Below are 22,238 nucleotides of genomic sequence, written 5' to 3' on the forward strand. Positions count from 1 at the left end.
AATAATTGATGCATTTATCTGGTAGGCAAAGAGAACGTAACGCTAACAGTCTAATATTTTTAATAAAGACTAAAGCAATGTCTGTTGTATACAAATGAATCGGAACGGAATGAAATGATACAAATTAATTAGGAAATCCGGCGATATAAGACCAAATTGTTGAATGTGGTGATAAAGTATAAGCTCAGTAAATTGCTAAAACTTACTGAATGATAGACTTTTTTGAAAAATCCGAGAATTCAATTCTAGCGAATTAGTTTCACTTGTACACTCTCGTAGATCCTAAACGGCTAACCATTTTTAATAAGCATTTATTATTTTAATAAGCATCTATTATTACACTTTTTAAGAAATACCGTAAAATGGGGCGATTAGGGACAAATTCCAACTTTATGAGCAATTTTAAGGTAGTTGTTGATGTATATAATGCTATATCAGGATCAAAATGATTGAGTCTTGGGGGCATCTTTGTTGTCCAATTTAAAACTATGCAACTAGCATTCCAGTTTAAGCAAAAAATGCAAAAATAGGTGTAATCCCTATTTACCCAGAAATTGCGGTTAATTGGGACGAAATGAGAAATTTGCTAGGGTTGGCACTACTAGGTTTTAATTAATTTATTTATTTAGTTGCAACAACAAAGTGATCATCAATAAAAAAAATTGAAAAACTGACAAAAGTACATGGCAGATGTCACCTCAATTATAGGTGCAATCGACAGTGCATTAACAACAATGGGCTTTCTTAGAAACGGTTTATATTTCTTCGTTCTTGGTAAGTACTTAGGGGCTGATATTTTTGTCTGGGTTAAGAGATTAGGTCTGTCGGTTATTCCATGGATTAATCAGATGAATACCCCCACTCTGAACAAATATTAAATATTTTATTATGTATTACTTAGACATTTTTGTCCACCTTGAGATTTCATTGTTCTTGTTACATGTCTGTGAAAAATCGACTTACTTATATTAAATTACTTATCTATTTCAACTAAAGACTTATTCCCAATTTCATAGGCTTCTATTGCTGTTTTTAATATTAAAGGATCATATCTCATAAAAGGCTTTGCACTCTTTGATACGTACACGCGAGGCATATCTAAAAATAGAAAACAATACGTAACTGATAATATAAATATTTACCAAACAATAAAATAACACATTGATAATTTTGAATAAAAGTTCTAGACAAAGACATCTTGAATAAACCAGATTTTTACCAACAAATTTAAAAAATATTTTTATAACTACATAGACAACCCTACAAACCTGTACCTATTTATACTTAGGTCGTTTCCATTTCACGTATTCTTATCCCAATTGACCCCTTTTTCGTTGTTATTTGTACCTAAGACGTCCCCAATATCCCCAAAAACAACAGATTTTTACATGTATTTTTATTTTATCAAATACATTAAAACCAATAACAACTGATACTCACCTTTAATATATATGCTGGTTCAAACACTAAATAACGTTTATAAATCACAGTCGTCTTCTATTATTATCAAATAAATAAAAGAGAGCAAAGTTTCTAGCGCTAAAATAATTACCACCACAGGAAGTTAATTTGAAACGCGATTTTTTATAAGTTAGCAGCTATTATTATGCATATTCAGAGTTGTTTTGTGAACTTTCAACATTCTACTATTAAACTACAAAAAATGGAAGATTTTGCAACGAATATAAAACTTATATTGAGCGTCGAAAGATTTTCCCGGTTTTTTCCCGATTCGCCTCTCAATCCCTAATCGCCCCATTTTACCGGTACTAAGTTTACAAAATAAAACTATTCACACAACATGACATCTCGTATTCCCGCCAAAAAGTATTTTTCCTTTTACAATTAGATAGGTAAAGGGAACGTAATTTCAATTCATTAAATAATATTTAAATAATATTAGTGTTAATATTTTGTAATATGTAAATAGGTAATGTTTGTAACACGAACAATTAATGAACAACATTGGTTCTGGAGAGTTACGTAGCTCTTATGTAGGAAGAGCCTTAGTGTGCACCTGAAATTCTCAGGGCATTTGTTTTACTCGCCCTTTTCCGGCTTTTTTTAATATTATTTAGTTTCTTCTGTTATCTATGTGCTATTTCTAAACTGGCTGGAAAATATATTTTTTTTTGTAAATGATATTAGTGGCTTGTTTGTAGATACCGAGAAGGTAATAACTCAGATTTATTGTTAATATTTGTCAGAATAATTTATCTGTGCATAAAATAAGTTTTTTGGAACATATTTATTTGAATTGTATTGCAAAGCTAAACTTAATTTAAATTAGTGCGTGGTGACAATTTATTAGTTTTACCTATTTTAATTTGCAATTTACATATTATAATGTAATAAAAACACTTAGATTTGAAAAATATATATTTGGCGGGAAGAGCGTGTTGATCTCAAAGAAAATTGTCTACTATAGCTAATTGGCCTGCAAGTTAATAATGCTATTAGGAGATGGATTGGATTCACTGTAATAAATGTTTTTCACAATTAGAACCAGGGATAACACTGCATCTCACATCATGTGGTCACATGTTCTGCAACAATTGTTTGGGCAACGGTAAATAAAATTTCCATTTATTTGTTTGAATTGCCTACATAAGTAGCATTGAATTTCTTGTTTTGTTTTCAGGTCTAAAAGACAGCACGTGTCTAGTATGTCGAATGCCGTGTTCTGCTATGAAATTAGTGCCAGACGTACGTATTTAAAGTTCATATTTTTTTACGAGATGTACATTAATATTGTTATTACCACATGCATTGTATTACCATACATATTAGACACTGCCGTGTGATTTGTCGTGTAATATTAATAATGTACATGTTTAAATTTATACATTTTTTCTTTGTTTTATTTCTGCGGCTGCTTGTGCCATTTCACGGTCCAGGTTTTTTTATTGCCTATGCAAACAGAGATACATACTGTTCACTGTTGTTGATAGTGAGTGCTTACCGGCGCATATGGACGTAAGCAATGGCAGGAGCATAGCCAAGCTAAAGGTAGTTAGTTGAGTGCTCTTCGTAAACCTCGTTTGAATAAAGACATGTCATAGCGTCAGGAAACACCGAGAAGGGTAGTTCATCGCAAGGCCGGGTGGATTGTGAGGTGGTACGATTTTTTTTTTATTGCCCTTGCAGTCAGACGAGCATACGGCCCACCTGATGGTGAGTGGTTACCGTCGCCCATGGACTTCAACAATGCCAGGGGCAGAGCCAAGCTGCTGCCTACAATTTTTTAAATCTGCAATAGTTTGGTAGAAACATAATAATGAGATTATTGAATATGTAACAAAGGCCGTACGTAACTTACGACCATTTCAATTGCCATTGAGAATTCAGGAACATTCCAAACGAACAGGCAACAGATATTGTTTATTTGAAAGCTATTATGTTTTTACTAGTATGGACATAGATCATGTTCACAATTTATCTGATGAAAGCTATCGAAATCATACAGGTGCCGTAATCCCCTCAATATGCGAGGTGGTAATGTCGTTTTTGTACCGGAATATAGTAAATACGTTTAAGGTACTGGTAGGACTATGGTAATGGCCCGTATGAAACGAGTAACTAGTCATCAATATAGAAATTAGAGGGAGAACCCTATAGAAGAATACGAGTGATATCACTCGTATCAAATCAGATCAGATATAGATCAGGTATAGGAACAACAGTAAGGTGTTTTTTGTTACGGCATCTCCGTCATTTTTGAATGATAGATGTACAAAATATATAATATACTATGTAAAAAATGTAAAATAATATGTAAGAATAATATGTAAATAACATAATATGTAAAAGATGTAAAAATATATAGTTCCTCTAGTCTAATAATTTAAATGGACAGCTAAGCCCTGTAATGTGATTAAAAAATAGATGAAACAAGAAATCCAAGATTACTTCACTGATCCTGAAGAGTTGATAAAGAAGTCTTGCGATGTGATACAGTTTCAAAGGCAGCATAGAAGGAGATTGCTCTCTTATCTATTACAATCGGTAAAATTTTATTTTTTCTATAATATACAAAAAATTAAGACAGTTCGCTTGTTATTTTCGTAATGAAGTAATTTTGTCTTTATCGTTGAGGGTCGATCAAAATACATTCCACATACTGGAAAGTAGTTGTAGTTGTTGGTAGACTTTGGATGCGTTAAACAATTACTTTGAAGGTTTAAGAAAGTAATTAATTAGATAGAATATAAATAGAATAGACAAATGTGGATTATTATATGTCTCTATTTATATTAAATACTCATAAGTAGTGTACGCTATAAAAAAAAATAATGAGTCTAAGTTATTAGAACTTTATTGTTAGTTTAAAAGTAAATTACACATCATCCTGGCTCATGATTAGACATTCGTCGTGGCCTAAAGGATAAGACGCCCGGTGCATTCGTATCGAACGATGCGACTGAGCCAGTGTTCGAATCCCGCAGGTAGGTGTAAATTTTTTAAATAAAATACTCGATACATGTTCAGGAGTGAGTTCCACGACGAAGAAATTATAATAATTTTAACTACGGAATAAACAGACAGAATATTTGGCCCTTCAACATACAATATTCCTCGTTATACCATAAAAGAAACCTGTCTCTGGCAGCTGTCGGATAAGGAACGATGGTTTTACAAGAGTTTTTTTATTTTTAAGCCAAAAAGGGAAAGTTTTTACGACCTACTAGTCGGCCAAGGGTATCAACCTTATGGGCCTTGTTCGAGATCCTCTTTGGAGTTCTGGTGTATAATACTTATATAGTTTTGTGGCAGCAGCTCGCTTAGCAATTGAAAGTATTTGTATTACACTTTTGTTTTTAGGAAAATATAATATATTTTTTTTATTTTTTTATTGCTTAGATGGATGGACGAGCTCACAGCCCACCTCATGTTAAGTGGTTACTGGAGCCCATAGACATCTACAACGTAAATGCGCCACCCACCTTGAGATATAAGTTCTAAGGTCTCAGTATAGTTACAACAGTTGCCCCACCCTTCAAATCAAAACGCATTACTGCTTCACGGCAGAAATAGGCAAGGCGGTGGTACCCACCCGTGCGAATTCACAAGAGGTCCTACCACCAGTAATTACGCAAATTATAATTTTGCGGGTTTAATTTTTATTACACGATGTTATTCCTTCACCGTGGAAGTCAATCGTGAACATTTGTTAAGCACGTATTTCATTAGAAAAATTGGTGCCCGCCTGCGGGATTCGAACATCGGTGCATCGCTAGATACGAATGCACCGGACGTCTTATCCTTTAGGCCACGACGACTCTGTATTTCAGTACCTATTTATCTATGAATTTTCATGCTTAAATTGATCAAAGAAATTGCAATTGAAAGATAATTGTATATCAACAATATTATAAATGCAGAATAATTGTATGATGTTTTATTATTGAATTCTGTAAGCTTTACTGACTCGAATGTGATTATTTGAAGCATTTTACGTATACGATTAAGTTACAGCTTCAGAAAATTTGCAATCTCTGTTTCGTTCAACCCTAAGACACCCTATACCGACTGGTCCTGTGTGCTTAGTGCGAGTTTTTTAACGTTCTCGATAGCGTAAAAGTTAACTCAAATTTGTATGGAGTTCGAACGTTTGCTTACGTTTGCCGCTAGTGGCGCTGTTCCAACTGCATACAAATTTCGTTAACTTTTACGCTATCGATAACGTAAAAAACTCACACTAAGCACACTGGTCGTGTTATCTCAGGCATCTGCATCTGATACGTCGTATCGTAGTATTTAAATGAGAGGTATACTTTGACCCTTAATACGAAGTATATAAGGTTGTTACATGTAGTATTGATAATTTCTTAAGTGTTACATAACTTTTTTTTTGACTAATCTTTTTTTTATTGTGACAATAAGAGATTAATTGCCCGGTCACTAGTTACGCTCGTGTTACGCTACTAATCCATAGAAAACATAGTGAACTTTATTAGAAAAGTATTTCTGCTTAGTTTGATAACTGTTATATTTCTCTCCATTAAAACTATGAGTTTATTTTTGTTTATTTATTTATTAGTTTTTTTTGTTTACCTAATTATGTACATTCCAATTGTCAAATATATTATATTCGCAGACAAAAAAGTTTTACGCGGCACGCAATGAACTGAAGCGTGTGACTGAAATGTGTCAAAAGCAACACACGCAATTAAAAGAGTACCACAAAAGAATTAAGGCGTTGGAAACGCAACTAGCAAACCAATCGAGCAGTAAGTAAATATTGGAAACAGTAGGCTAGTTGTTGTCTATGTAATTTTAACAAGAGGTAATTTAAATAATTCAAAAACCACTTCTTGTGCCCCGATCGATTTAAAAAAAAAATGTTGGATTTATTTCGTTTAATTGTAAAAATTGTTATTTTTGTTGTCCGTTTATTTTAAAACCATACGCTGTTTAACTTGCAGATTATATTTTGCTTTCATACATAATATTTGCATAATTCACAAAAGCTTTGTGAGCGAATGTTAAAACGCAGTTATTTGAGAGTGGAATCAAATTATTCCGTCCATTTTCAGGACAAGTATCCCCTTTCAATATTCCGATATCGCCGACAAATAACATATCGCCAAGCTTCATTCAAACGACACCCTCATGCAAGAGACCTACAAAGAGCACCCCATACTCTGTAAGTGGTTTAATTATTCAAGCTATTATTACAAGCCTGCAGCTCATTTACAGCCTTTGTTAGATGTTTGAAAATTTTGTTGTTGAAAACGTTGTGAAAATGTGTCTTTTTAATTTTTTATTGCTTAGATGGGTGGACGAGCTCACGGCTCACCTGGTGTTAAGTGGTTACCGCAGCCCATAGACATCTACCGAGCGCTATGACATGTCCTTCTTTAAAAGAGGATTATGGAGAGTATTAAGCGATAGGCAGTGGCTTGGTTCTGCCCCTGGCATTGCTGAAGTCCATGGGCGACGGTAACCACTCACCATCAGGTGAGCCGTATGCTCGTCTGCCTACAAGGGCAATAAAAAAAAAAAAAAAAAATCTACAACGTAAATGACGTCACCTACAACTCTGATTATAGTTACAACGGCTGTCCCACCTTTCAAACCGAAAGGCATACAGCTTCACGGCTGATGGTAGGTTGGTGGTACCCACCCGTGCGGACTCACAAGACGTCCTACGACCAGTTAAATGATCCTTCCACACTTATATGTATGCCTCACTATATAATGTTGTTTTTTATAACCCATGTATCGTTTGGTAGTTCTCGTAGGTTGTTATCAAAGTGCCTCCTACACTGGGCTTTTTTGCTATAGCGTATAGCCACTGTTTGTCGTGAGGCAACAAGCCTAAAGGTTAAGACGTCCGGTGCATTCCTGTCGAGCGATGCGCCTGTGCCAGGGTTCGAATCCCGCAGACAGATACCAATTTTTCTAATGAAATACGTACCACGAATGTTTACGATTGACTACCGCGGTGAATTAATAATATCATAAATCAAAGATCTAGGTGAGCTGTAAGCTCGCACAGCCATCTAAGCAATAAGAAAAGTCTAAAGACCATAACTTTGAACGATGCTTTATTTCCAATTATTCTAATGACGTTTAGCTCACAGTCAGTGTGGTTATAAAAGATCGTGGACGTACCTGTAATAAATGAGATTACAGTCTCTGCTCTGTTTTTATTTTATTGCTTAGGTGGATGGACGAGCTCACAGCCCGCCTGGTGTTAAGTGGTTACTGGAGCCCATAGACATCTACAACGTAAATGCGCAAATCGAGATATAAGTTCTAAGGTCTCAGTATAGTTACAACGGCTACCCCACCCTTCGAACCGAAACGCATTACTGCTTCACGGCGGAAATAGGCGGGGCACCACCCCCCACATACCTATCCGTGCGGATTTCTAAGAGGTCCTACCACCAGTGATTACACAAATTAAAATCTATTGCTAATAATGAAAGTTTAAAACCACAACGCGCTTGTATAGAAATAGGCGGGATAGTGACAGTCATACGTGCTCCCAATGCGTCCTTGGAAGCATGGAAGTTCATAGTTTCGAGTTTAATACTTACTTTTATTTATGTATATTATTATATTAATACCTGAAGGAAAAACTTTGTACCCCTTTTGACTAAAATTGCGCGGACGGAGGAGTGTGAAATTTCCCACACTTATAGAGAATATAGAGAAGAAGTGCAGAATGTTCATATTTTTTTGAATTATGCATGAAAAATACATTAAATCATTTAAAAAAAAACATTACACACACTACCATGTATTTGACACTGTGTTAAGTCTGTGGTGAAATTGAGAATAAATAATAAATAATCTATACTAATATTATAAAGAGGAAAGATTTGTTTGTTTGTTTGTTTCGAATAGGCTCCGAAACTACTGGACCGATTTGAAAAATTCTTTTTCCATTAGAAGCCGACATTGTCCCTGATGAACATAGGCTACTTTTTTTAATTTTTTTGATTTTTTTTTTTGGTTTCATGTGTGTTTTAATGTTTTCGAAGCGGAGCGAGGGCGGGTCGCTAGTTGAGAATAAATTAATATTGTTTGTCTTTAATATTATTTTTCTACAGGGTAGTCTTGGCGAAATCTGTGATGAAAAAGCATAATAGTATTTGCTAATAGAACCAATAACAATGTTCAAACTTATTTCAAATAACTACTGCGTGTCGTGTCGAAGTTGAAAAAAAACAAACCGTTTTCCTCTATTTACATAAGCCTATTTGTGTCGAATTCTTTTTATCACTGACCTATTGATGCAAATAAAACTATTAATCTAATCAGCAAAATAGTTGTTATTTTTCCTTTTGTGAAAAATGAACAAATGCTTTGTGAATATTTTTGTAATAGTTATCCTCATTTGGCATAACAACGCGTTAATTTTGTTCGTCAAGTTCGTGTTGGGGAACACTTGAGGGTTCCGGATTATGTTAAACATAATAAAATAATATTATTTATTAATAATAATACTATTTATACTATTAGGTTGGTAAAAGAGTGTTAACTATGAATGTGGAAGGCTGTAAAGGAATAGACCTAAGAAGAAATAGATGGATTGCGTGAAAGACGATATGTGTAAGAGGGGAGTGAGCGAAGAAATGGTATATGATAGAGGAGTATGGAAGGAGAAATCATGTTGCTCCGACCCAAGGTGACTGGGAGAAGGGCAGGAGAATGATGAATAAAATAATACTATTTATTTTTCATTTAATCCCAAGCAGCGTATAATCTAACATAACTCATTTAATCAAATACTATACACATGAATATATTATAACTTCTTTTATTTGTAATATATTATTGTTTAAAAATATCTATAGCAATTTTCTTTGAAAGTTTATGAGTCCGATCATAAATAATCTTAATATGTTTTATGGCGTTTCACACGTTATTTGAGAATTTAGAGATTGAAGACACACTTTCATGACTTTAATAGCTTGTAATGTAAGAAATGATAATATATATTTATTAACAAATAAATAAGTAGATACTACCAAATTTTATATACAGCATAATGGAGCACATACATCTTTTCACAATTGCATTTCGAAATGACCAAAATTTGCAAGTAAACTGTTCGTTGAACTACAGAAAAAACATACAATAGAATACAGTGAAGTTAAAAGTGCTCGTTCGGTCACGATGTTTTTTATTTTATTTATTGGATAAATGGCTGGACGAGCTCACAGCCCTCCTGGTTTTAAGTGGTAACCGGAGCCTATAGACATCTACAACGTAAATGCCGCCACCCACCTAGAGATAGGAGTTCTAAGGTCTCAGTATACGGCTGCCCCGTCCTTCAATTCGAAACGCATTACTGCTTCACGGCAGAAATAGGCAAGATGGTGGTACCTACCCGTGCGGACTCACAAGACGTCCTACCACCAGTTTTGCTTAAGGTATACCTACGAAACGTCCCGGGGATTTCCAATAATCAAACAAAGACACGGAATAATTTAAAACAATGTTATTTTTAATTTAGACTCATCACTATCAGTCTAACCTCTTGACTCCCTCGCGGATAAGCAAGCAGAGGTCAGCGAATTTCAGTGCACACAGTCAGGTAATAATATTTTAATGTATCTACTTTATTTTTCCTTAGTTTTTTACGCCTTTGTAATTTCAAACAATCTAGGTTCGGTTGTTATTAAGTGGTGCGCGCAGCCTTAGAATAATAATGCATGTCACTGACTCTTTGGTGGAGTGGTTATCGCCCCTGACTATTGCGTCGTGGGTTGTGGGTTCGATTCCCACACCGGGCAAATATTCGTGTGACGAATAAGTTTGTTTGCTCTTCGTCTAGGTGTTTATTTTCTATGTATGTATTTATTAAAAATAAAAAAGCAACTGTATAAGTATGTATGTCAGTCTCTGGTACCCATAACACAGGCAATCCTGAATTGGAGTCGGATGTGCGCGATTTGTTCTCAGTTCGTAGTGTTCTCATAGTCACCTTCATATATGAGAAGATCAATTGTATTCTATTATGACTGTCCCGGATTTAGAAACGGTCGAAAAACACAGCCCACTGAGTTTCTCACCGGATCTTCTCAGTGGGTCGGGATTCCGATCCTGTGGTAGATTCAGCGAAACATTACTCTTGCTAGAGCTAGTGTTAGAAAATTCTCTTAGGCTGAACCCGTAAGCTCACCTGCCGGATGGGCATAGCTGGAATAGCCTCTTAAGCTACGAGCGAATAGGCAGGAAAAAAAGGTCGAAAGATTACTTCGCGGCAGAAATAGTCGGGACCCAGGTATACGGAATTCGTCCGGAAACCAACAGACCTTACTTGGTCCTCGGAAACGTTTCCAATACCCCTGAACTTTTAGAGGACTGAATGTTTTACGACATTCATCTTCCATAAATAGCTCCGTTATTAATTGTCAGTATATCTATCTAAGCTAAATAATCCTTCTTAACTAAGTATTTCTAAAGAACGATTGTGTTGAAGGCTTCTTCTTGTATACGTTACTGGTTTCAATCCGAAAGTACTCGAGTACGAACATGCCTGATTATTTTGATGTTACAATAAGTTATGTCATAGGCATTGTTATCACGTTGCTACGCATGAATGTCAGATATTATCTCGTTAATTCCTTTCAAAGACGAGACGAAAACAGAAGTATTTTTACTCGAAATGCGTTTTAGAATTTATTAATAATTATAAAGTGTAGGTCGAAACAAATAGCCCGTGTGCATTAAAAATATTAAAAAGGTGTATGCTTTAAAAATATTGAAGGCGGGGACTAGCAAAGAAATAAAACATATTTGTGTGTAACAGAAATTCGAATATGACTCAGCTTAGAAACAATGTGTGTTTTTAATATAAGATTGTGAAGACTGGAGAAATTGCAATCTATTTTACTATTGTTATTAATACTGATTATTGTTATTACATACAAAAATGTATTTGAACCGTTTCCAGACTTTGGCTAGTAATACCTGACACGATAGAACTAAATAAACATTTAGGTAATTTTATTTTCGTGCTGCTCGCAATTTAGTAGTCTTTTTATTAACCCTACCTAAGCTGATAGTCTTGAGAGGCTATATCAGCATTACCCTTGCGTGTAGGTGAGCTCACAGGCCTCAAACCGGGAGAGTTTCTAACAATAGCCCTAGCAAGAGCAGTGCTTCGCAGAATCTATCAGCGGATCGGAAACGCGACCCATTGAGAAGATCCGGCGAGAAACTCAGTGGGCTGTGTCTATGGGTTAATTTACTCGCCGAACCCATCGTCGCAAGCGACGATTTGGCGAGGACGGTGACCGGGTAGTATAGTCAAAAATCAAGTATCTCTTGGAATCATCTGGTTATATCACCAAATTCGAATTCACGAAAAACTAAATTAATGCTTAGATAAGAAATAAAGAGATTTTTGCTTCAAGTTGTTCATTACCATTTCACAACTTGGAACGAACTGTAACGCCCTGTAGAACATTTCGAGGGATGTAAGAGTATTTGGTTTAAGCGACTTTTCGCTTAATACGCAACATTTATCATTGTAATTAAAGGTGCGTTTTATTTGATATTAGCATCAACAATTCGATTTTTTTAATTGAATCTCAATTAGGCTTGCTCCATTCAAATAGCCGAAGAAGTTTTTTTCGTTATGATCATCACCATCATCATAGTCGGTTGCTCTTGGCAGAGCAGTCGTGGTTATGTGGAATTCTTGTTTATTAAAGCCTTGACAGATGTTTTCCATAGTTTGCGAACTGAGGCTTGACGCACGCACTCGTTAAGTGGGGTTTCAGTAAGATCTTTCACTTGACCAGTCCAGCGCATGGTCCACGAGATCTCTTACCATTGACCCTACCCTGAACAACAAGTTTCTCGATAGACTCTGCTGGTCGTTGTGATACGTGTCCAAAACATCGAAGATTCTGGATTGTACTGTTATGATATTGTTATTCAAATATTAAACTGTAAATGGCTTCCCTGTAAAGTTGCAAAAATGTCGCTTAAATCAAATAGTCTTACACTCCTCGATATGTTAATTATAGAAAATTACAAAATAGTCCCGCATCAAATTGCAGTTCTGTTTAAGACCGGTATTTCATTAAAATTACTTAGGTACTAATTTAAATTGATTTACTTACAGAAGTCGAATACATCAAACAAAATTTCTTCGACGGTTTTCACACCGCCCACGCCGGAGTCGGTCGGATATAACAACTTCTTAAAAAACCTGTAATGGTATCACTGTATTTTATATATATGTATAAAATAATGAGACGAGGGATGCAACTTACATTTTTTTAAGGGATTTTATGACCTGGTAACTAAGTCCTTTAGGTCATGTCTTATTTTAGTTTATATTCTTATTTTTATGAAAAATGATAATATGGAGTGAAATGAAATGAAATGAAGATGATTAATTAGAGACATTAATCAACTGGGATGAAATTAAATGAAATGTGATGAGATGATATGGGATGAAGTATAATCTCAATAAAATGGTGGTCATTTATTGAGATTTTTTCAGTGGACTTTTTGGAGGATCCCGAGAAGTTACGTCCAGCCAGCCAGCTTTGTTTCATTTTCCCACATTTGTGCAGTTTCACAGATATTAAATAGTTAATAAACCACCGTTATTACACATTTAAACCTGAAGAAACACTAAATAGACACAATAAAACAAATCACACAAATTCCTTCCTCGCGTTCTCGCCAAAAAGTCTGCAACTTACATTAATTCGTAAATAATACAAAGTGAATACAGGGTGTGTTTTTATCTGAGTGGTGAATTGATACTTGTAGGTTTTCAAACGCCCTAAAGAGATAGATGTTTTTGAAAAATATCGTAATTGTGTGATGCCTAATTTTAATAGTTAGAATGCCTCTATTGTCTTTACATTTCAAATCTCGGAAGAAATTTAAAACTGCAACTTGAAGAGTAGGTACATTGTTGGTGTGTACAGTATATTGTTGGATAACACAATGAAAATATTTTTATTATGTACATTTTTTCAATACAGCATTTCTTATTGGACACAATTCAACATAATAGTATCGTTCTGCTATTGAAAAGATTTTCATTAAATAAATTTAAGTTCTTTGATAGAATTTTCAAATTAGGTTTTATTGTATTTTATTCTAGACCGGTGTCGTAACGAGAAGTTGTCTAAAAACTTATTAAAACTGTTTGGTTTAAAGTACCTTACCAATCAATGTACCAATGCCCGTAATTGTATTTAGGCTTTCATTTCTATCTGACTCATTTGCGTAAAAATTCGAAATACTCAAAATTCTCCCGCAACAATAATGCGGTAACGAAAAAAAAAACACGTTATTATGTAAATTTCATCTCCCGTTTCGATGATTTTTAGGTACAACGAGAATGAATCTCGTTTCCGATTCTAATGCGAATCGAAAAAGAAAAAAAATAATGTTTATTTTATTTTACGACGAGACGTGAACGAAATTATTCAGAGTATTTACGATGTGACATTCAAATTGGATTCAAATCGTGATGTTCGCCAATGCTGGTTATTGGACGGAATTGATCCGCGCGGTCGCTCGGAAAGAATAAATAATACGTTTGCCGTTGGAAAATCAAAATTAGACATTAAATAATATAATATACCATACATACTATGGAATGTTCTCGAATTCAATTTGTGTCTTTTATATGTAGATGTAGTAAAACTTTTATAGTATCAACATGATTCTGTTTGTTCAAACACACTTAAATAATCTATTATCTTCTTGTTCTTAGAATTTGAAGCATAAAATGGGATTTCTATATTTTAAACTACTATTTCTTTAATAATTCAAGGTCTAATTGTTTATAAATATCAACATATACTTGAATGTATAGTGGAAAATTATAACGATATAAATTGGTAACATTCTAGATTCTTCCTGAACGACTCCAGTGAAGAGTCAGGATATTCGTCAAACAACTCGCAGAAAATATCACCCGTAGTATTGTACTGTAACGGCTCGGGTCGAAAATGTTTGTTGAAAGAAAAAGCTATGAGTTTTTGTTGATATATATATATTTTTTAAATAATAATTCTCAACGATCGTTTTGATTCGATCGGCATGTTTTAATTTTTTTAGTACGATTGTTGGTTTCATTAATAAATTAATGTTTAAATGTTATTCATGTGGTTTCATTGGTAATGATGATTATGACGTACCGTTTGGAGTCTGGGTCTACAGAGGGACTTGGGCTATCCTTGTGTATTAGTACTGTTTATCCCGTGGAGTCTGCTCTGGGGAATGGATTAAGATAATTCTGTCGTCTCGTTTTTACCAACTTACCGCCCGTCACAGGAGCAGAGTTTATCCAGCCTACCAGGAATTACAAGGTTGATCCATAGTGCATACCATATCAGTGGAGTTCATGTAATGTTTTTCTTCATCCCGACCCACCCTTGGTGGATTTAAGGACTCCGGTCACCACTCACGTCGAACCGATTGAATCGAGAGGTTCTGTTACATATGCCCCTCAATAATAACGCAATATAAATAATAATGCAGACTAAGGCATTCCTGAATGCATCGTCTCTATATAAGGACGATTTGTTGCTAAAGCGCGACACTAGCCCAGTGATACTGATATGGCCTCTCTAGACAGTCTAGACCATCAGCTTCGGTAGGAAAAAAAGCGAAAGAAAAAGCGCTGCAGAACAGAATTGGCTTAAGTATCGGAGACACACATCGTTTGTACTGCCTATTTCTTTTTTCTATACTAATATCATAAAAATATTTGTTTGTTTGTTTGTTTGTATTGAATAGGCTCCAAAACTGCTGAACCGATTTGATAAAATATTCTTTACATCGCGTGCCCTGCGAAAACTATTGATAATAGAATAAAATAATGTATTTTATAAAAAGTGTCGCAACTGCATAAAATAAAACAACGTCAAATATCGTTGAAATTTTTGTTAAAAACCCGAGCGGAGCCGGAGCGGGCCGCTAGTATAAAATAAACTCAGTGTCAGTCACAGTTTCCTATTTTTATAAAGAGCTCCTGGACCCACCCCGTAACAGTTCAACGTGCCACTTAGCCCATAGATATAAACCATTGATTTCCTCGCCGCATCTTCTTAGTGGGCCCGATCCTATAGTATATTCAACGAAGCACTGCCCTTGGTAGGGCTAATGAAAGCAATTTCTTTCAGGCTTAGCCTCATGAGCTTTCCTACGTCTTCGGTGAAGCTAACCGCTTGAGGTGACTAATAGTAGCTAGGGAAAAAAATCTTTTTTACAATTTAAGCATATTTTGGAATACATGTTTAACTATTTATATTTTATGTCATTTAATCATCTCCGCTATGATCGGTCACTGCTTTCGATAGAGGCTCCCTTGTAGTATGTATGTGTATTTCGTATGTCCCTAATATTTTAGCGCTTCATCGATTCAATTGCCGAATATAACATGTGTAATTATGTGTAGTAATCGTGTTACTATTTTTTGGATACAAAGTTGTGTCTTTAATTAGCAGTTATATCAGAAATGTTTTTTTATCTGAATAGATTTGTATTGCTGGGAATCTATGCTGTTCGTATACCTTTGACAAATCAGTAGAACCCTTAACTCAATGAGTGATCATGAGAAAAGACATGTAAACAGAATTTTCGGAATGTATTATACGAATGTACGATGTAACCAGATGTACAGTATTAGGGATGTGATTCGCAAGATAAAACATACCAGTAATTACTTAAAAGATTACGGTTGAAGTATCAAATTGTATTAGATATTTTCATTCATTAAAATTTATTAGCGGAAGATTAAGTCTCGATCCTTCGTCGTCGGCCTTTAATTATTGTATTGATTGAATGTCGAATAAGTTTAATATAGGATATGTATATTAATGATACTATATTACTGAAAGATACTAAAGGCACTCGAATAACTGATAGTTTTATTGGAGATTAGCTGAAGGATAATATGTTTCTCACGCGAATTTTACAGTAAAATTGGAATAAGAACAGGAAAAAAAAAATACTATAAAAAAATCGGTTGTCTGTAAAGTCGGTTTACTGACGATACGTGACAACATCATAAGAAAATACGCCTCAGAGCGAGGTAACGCCGCATGAGTCATGTCTTTTCGTGCGTGTAGCCGGCTCCATCGAATTATAAGACGTTGTCACGTCAAAAAATGAGAACGTGTGTTTCATATTAACGAACTTATTGTACAAGACTTCCATTGCATTTCAGTTTTAACTTAATGTGTCAGAGAAAGGAGTATAGTCAGTATTAAAACACCGATGTTAGAAATTTGTAAAATTTATTGATGAAGTTGTAAGGGATCGATTTTGACGTAACGCTCTTTAAGCGTGTATTGGCAATACTCCCTTATTCTGCTGGTAGCCGCCGCTGGACTCTTGGTGTCCGTGCACGGAATGAGCTCCCAAATTATTGAATTTCTCGAGTTGTTCAGCCCCGCCTTTGTAGCCCTTCTGCAGGAATTCTCCCTGTGGGAATACCTCACGTTAGTTAACATTGTTGGCATGGTTCTTGCGGTAAGTTGTGGTTTTGCATTGGCATTGAAGTATTTAGACTAAATCATGGATTTGACATTGTTAGAATTTTGAATTTAGGGAATACGTGTCAATCATTCAGGGAACGTTTTGTGTCATTCATCGATCGACCTTATTCATATATCGAATATTACCTAACTTTGATTTGAAAACATTGTAACATAATATCGTTGTAAAATTGTTGCTATTTGCTTTTGACTTTCGTACAAGATATTTCCACCATTAAAGCATTATAAGTAGTGCGCTTATTGGTTAAATGCTGTATCAATCCAAAATATATAATATATATTTGAATAGATGAATCACAGCTTCTTTATTGAGATAAATGTGTAGTAATCTGTTTCATTTTAATATTTACTTAAAATTCTATCGTTTGCATTTTATTTAAGTCAAAATAGGCCAGGAAATATTCTAGATCCGACTGTAGTTATATAAACTATAATTAGGAACAACGATGCCCATCGTCTTGCGTATAAATATAATAATAGAGATTTGTTGGTGTGGTAACTTCACACAAAAACTACTGGATAGATTACGATAAAACTATTTAGATCTAGAAAAGTCGTGATGAAGTAACTGCGTGCGTTTACAAAAGTACCCTATAGTTCGGGTTTCTAGTTTTCTGAATCTCGACATGGTTTGGTATTGCTAAGCAGTTACTCAATTTCACACGGGCTTAGTCGCAGGTATAGCTAGAGAGACATAAAACTTTCAATATCCAGTAAGGAATAAGTAAGATGAGATAGAGCTGCGTGGCTTCACAATATTACCCGTAAAATTGTCTACACCTGTAAGAAGAGTTTTAAGCGCTCTCTACTCATCGTGATATCTGACATCAAGCAACTTTTTTTTTCTCCTCTTACCTGATAGCCTTGAGAGGCTATCAGCTTCAGCCATCAGGCTATCAGCTGAGGCTCAAACCAGGAGTGTTGTTAATACTAGTCCTAACAAGAGCAGTGCTTCGCAGAATCTACCACCGGATCGGAAACGCGACCCACTGAGAAGACCCGGCGAGAAACTCAATGGGCTGTGTCTGTGGGTTAGTTTACTCGTCGAGCCTTCGTCGCAAGCGACGGGTTCGGCGAGGACGGTGACCGATGCCTGAGGTACCTAAAAGCACCGTTAATGGATCGGGAGGATCCATAATGACGTAAGGCAAGCGACAATACTGATGCTATGGACGCATGATAGGTAACATTACAATAACACCACAGGTAGATACCTGAAACGTTTGTTTAATTGAATTGAAAGCGCTGGCGAATTATCGTCTGATCTGACATTTAAACCTTATTTTAAACGAAATGTCTGCAATCAATTCATTATTATCAATATTATGCATTCTTTGACTTTATTTACGCATCTCCTTTCGCAGGGGAACTCCTTGATGTTATCAAACATCACCTAAACTTTTAAATGATATGCTCATTACTCTTTTATAAGTGCTTATATGTGCTGATAAAATTGAAGTTATTTTTAAAATTTCAATTGTCTGATTTATCACGAAATAATTTTTTAAATTATAAAATTACATTGCTATATTGACGTAATATTCTAAGCAACACAATTCGATAATATTGTATTATTATAGAATCGTGACATTCGTCAATAATTCGGGTTAATAATGTGAACCATATTATGTCGTTGTATAATAGGGGCATAAGCATTTATAATAAAAAAAATACAGATTTGCGGTCTGCATTTTTTTTATCTTTAAGTTGTGTATGTTCGACCGTTACACAAAATATATGTATTACATTATGTAAAATGTTAAGAATCAAAATATTTACCTTGTTCGCTTTAGAATCGTCGATTTTCTGTTCGGAAACGTGATGCCCTTCTTTTCCTTGAGCATTTGCGTCGAGGATTTTCTCTTCGTGAGCACCTTTAAAACCTTGCTGTGCCTTTTCACCAAACGAGCCAGCGTTTTGTCCGGCAATCTTATGGTCTGCTTCGTCGTGAGCTTCATCGTAAAAGCTCTCCGTTTTTTCTTCTTCATTCTTGCTACTCGAGGACTTGAAGCCTTTGCTGACATGTCCCTTTTTGTGACTCTTTGCTTTCTTCAGTGATTCTTCGTTGGCTCCTGTAATAGATAGAAAGTAATTTTAGCGCTATTACGAAATAAAACTTTGATACAAATTAAATAAAAAAAGAACTTGCCGTGTTTATCAATCTTCTGTCCGCCTTCGTAGAATTTTTCATCACCAGCGGCCTTCTTCTTTGCTTCCTCGTCTTTGTAGAAACTTGATTCTCCTTTCTCAGCCTTAGCAGCTGCGGCAGCCTGTTGAAATCCTTCTTGACCGTGCTTAGTTTCTTCTTCAGCTTTTTTTTCAATTTTTTCAATGTTTTCACCAGCCCCTTTCTTCTGAGCGGCATCATAGGCATTTTTATCGACGTAACCAGCACCGACTTGAGCCCCCAAAATGGGATGGTAAAGAAGCCCTCCTCCTAATCCTCCGCCAAGTCCTATACCTCCAACTCCAAGGCCTCCAATACCTTGGTTTATAAGTCCAACACCGTTACCGATTCCGATTCCGCTGCCAAGTCCTCCAACACCGCCACCGATGCCGCCAACGCCTCCCACACCTCCGAGTCCAATACCTAATCCTTGTCCAAGTCCAAGACCACCCAATCCAATTCCACCATAACCTAATCCTTGGTTAAGGCCGATTCCCCCAACACCGACTCCTCTAATGCCACCCACTCCTGTCACTGTATTTAAGACAGTAGATGCAGCACCTTCGATGTGTTCTGGATAGTCTTCGTTCTCTTCAACTTCGTAACTGTTAGATAGCGGCAGTCCAGTCTTCACATCAGTTCCTATGGCATCCAAGCGTTCTTTAACATAATCATAGGGAGTTTTCGTGTCCGATAATTCGACTCTGTGGAAAGTCGCCGTCGAAAGACTGATCGAAGCGAATATCAGAATTGTCAACATCGTGAAATGTGTTTGTCACCGTGCAACGACTGATGACATTTCGTTATTGCACCTGTCTTTTATAGTAAGGTTAAATTCGGTGGAACGAAGTCGTGTGATAGTTTTCGCGCCACGTCTGGGGCCCGTATCCGGTCGTCCCCTTCCTGTCGTATTGTTTAAACTGATCTAATGAGAACGGTACTGCAGAAATAAAACAATGAGTCTGGTCGAAGACCTTGCTTTCCAGTTCATTGGTGCCGGCAGTGGGGCGTTCGTTTACGCAACAACAAAAGCCGCTATGGGTGACGTTTTTTCTCTATGATTTTTGCTTCAGCCCGCCGATTCTGGAAAGTATCTAAGAATTTTTTGTTTGTAAAATCGACACGTTTTCATTTCGATTTATTCATAAGTTTGGAATCTATTATGTCAGGAAACCTTTCCACATCAGAATCGAAACCAAGTTTTAAGTCGTTTTGATTGTTGTACACCAAACCACTATAAGAACCGAAACATTTAAGATTATATACTGAACTATCATTTGAAATGTCAACTCTAGCATTGACTCACCGAAATCTTATCGAGTTATTGTGTCGATTGAATGGAAACAAATCGATAATTGGTCGCAAGAATTATTAAACGATTGATTAATGTTTTTTTCACTAAATTATAATATTAGTCGTTATGGCCTTGGTTCACTTGGACGATTTCACGTCATTGTTTTCTTACGGTTCAAATATATGTCGAGGGCTTAATAAAGGTTACTGCTCAAGCATTATGACGGGTGTCAATCAATAAATGAGTCACGTACTCTATTTCAGAAAAAAAGTCCCTCGAGTGAGATACGTTACTGTTTAGCTCTTGTGGCAGTGAAGTTTTTGCGATTGTGTTTTTTTTGTTTCCTCTATGAAGGTAACAAATTTTCAACAACAAGCGCTTACCAAAATATAAATTATACTAATTCGTGTAAGTATATATACTAAAACTGAAATATTATTTCGGAAAACATTTACAATAATTAATTTTACTATAAACCAATATATTATGTTATAAGATATCAATCAAATATTTTGTTACAGTTTTACGTGTACTTCAGATATATTTAAGACGGCCGGCGTTGGATTAAATAAATTTTAATATTAATTCGCTGTCTTTTTATTCATCTTTTTATACGATGCATAATATATTAATTCATTTCTTTTTTCTTCTGTCATTTATTTGAACGTCTTGAACAATGACTAATCTAAAAATTGCTTACAACAACATTTCAAGTTTGTATGTGTTAAATACTAAAAGTTATTCTGACAATTACATTTGTGTCATTAACAAAACTCTTTATGAAAATGTATAGTTTGTGACCAGATAGTTTCAAAGGGCTTTCTGCCGCAAAGCGTTCGTTTGTTCAGTATTAAAGTAATGAGGCTCCCACCTTGTATCTCAAGCTGGGCCACATCGCAAACTATGCATAACTAACTAACTATAAATATCAAAGTAAGATTATGACCCCAATAACCACCTTGGACTGCTAGGCAGAAGTCTAGTTTTGAAGTCGTCGTGGCCTAAAGGATAAGACGTCCGGTGAATTCGTATGTAGCGCTGCACCGGTGTTCGAATCCCGCAGGCGGGTACCTATTTTTCTGATGAAATACGTACTTAACAAATGTTCACGATTGACTTCGACGGTGAAGGAATAACATCGTGTAATAAAAATCAAACCCGCAAAATTATAATTTGCGTAATCACTGGTGGACCTCTTGTGAGTCCGCACGGGTAGGTACCACCACTCTGCCTTTTTGTGCCGTGAATCAGTAATGCGTTTCGGTTTGAAGGGTGTTGCAGCCGTTGTAACTATCTGAGACCTTACAACTCATATCTCAGGGTGAGTGGTGGCATTTACGTTGTAGATGAGTTTGTGAGTCCGCGCGGATAGGTACCACCGCCCTGCTTATTTCTGCCGTGAAGCAGTAATGCGTTTCGGTTTGAAGGGTGGGGTAGCCGTTGTAACTATACTGAGACTTTAGAACTTGTATCTCAAGGTGGGTGGCGCGTCTACGTTGTGGATGTCTATGGGCTCCAGTAACCACTTAACATCAGGTGGGCTGTGAGCTCGTCCACCCATCTAAGCAATAAAAAAAAAAAAAAAAAAGATGTTTATGGGCTTTAGTAACCACTTAACACCAGGTGGGCTGTGAGCTTATCCACACATCTAAGCAATAAAAAAAGGCAAAATGCTTCGTTTATATCATTTCTATTTCAATTTGATATGTCGTTTCCAATTTTATATAAAATATTGCTAAACGATTATGTTCACTATATCCTTTCTCATAAGGGTATT

The 22,238-nt window shown here is 35.7% G+C and overlaps 2 protein-coding genes across 4 annotated transcripts; one reads left to right on the forward strand and one right to left on the reverse strand.

Moving 5' to 3' along the window:
- The first annotated feature begins 2,210 nt into the window (after nt 1-2,210).
- On the forward strand, nt 2,211-14,598 carry LOC101742317 (probable E3 SUMO-protein ligase RNF212). 2 transcript variants are annotated; one of them, XM_021352246.3, is made up of 8 exons: nt 2,211-2,569; nt 2,642-2,706; nt 3,886-4,005; nt 6,098-6,230; nt 6,537-6,646; nt 9,971-10,051; nt 12,593-12,681; nt 14,349-14,598. In XM_021352246.3, the coding sequence occupies exons 1-8, from the start codon at nt 2,464-2,466 to the stop codon at nt 14,482-14,484; spliced, it is 840 nt and encodes a 279-aa protein (XP_021207921.1). In that variant the 5' UTR covers nt 2,211-2,463; the 3' UTR covers nt 14,485-14,598. The 2 variants fall into 2 exon arrangements, 1 of the variants encoding a protein (XP_021207921.1); XR_009976284.1 differs by having other exon boundaries at nt 2,214-2,569; nt 12,593-12,769; nt 14,349-14,466.
- A 2,124-nt stretch (nt 14,599-16,722) lies between these two features.
- Nucleotides 16,723-20,789, reverse strand: LOC101738590 (ATP-dependent RNA helicase glh-1). Of its 2 annotated transcripts, XM_062675263.1 has the most exons (4): nt 20,474-20,789; nt 19,150-20,401; nt 18,780-19,072; nt 16,723-16,926 (listed from the first exon to the last, which is right to left on the reverse strand). In XM_062675263.1, the coding sequence occupies exons 2-4, from the start codon at nt 19,925-19,927 to the stop codon at nt 16,783-16,785; spliced, it is 1,215 nt and encodes a 404-aa protein (XP_062531247.1). In that variant the 5' UTR covers nt 19,928-20,401; nt 20,474-20,789; the 3' UTR covers nt 16,723-16,782. The 2 variants fall into 2 exon arrangements, with proteins under 2 accessions (XP_062531247.1, XP_004932770.1); XM_004932713.5 differs by having other exon boundaries at nt 19,150-20,698.
- Between the last annotated feature and the right edge of the window lie 1,449 nt (nt 20,790-22,238).

Source organism: Bombyx mori, chromosome 23, assembly GCF_030269925.1.
Source record: "Bombyx mori chromosome 23, ASM3026992v2".
NCBI classification, from domain to species: Eukaryota; Metazoa; Arthropoda; class Insecta; order Lepidoptera; family Bombycidae; genus Bombyx; species Bombyx mori.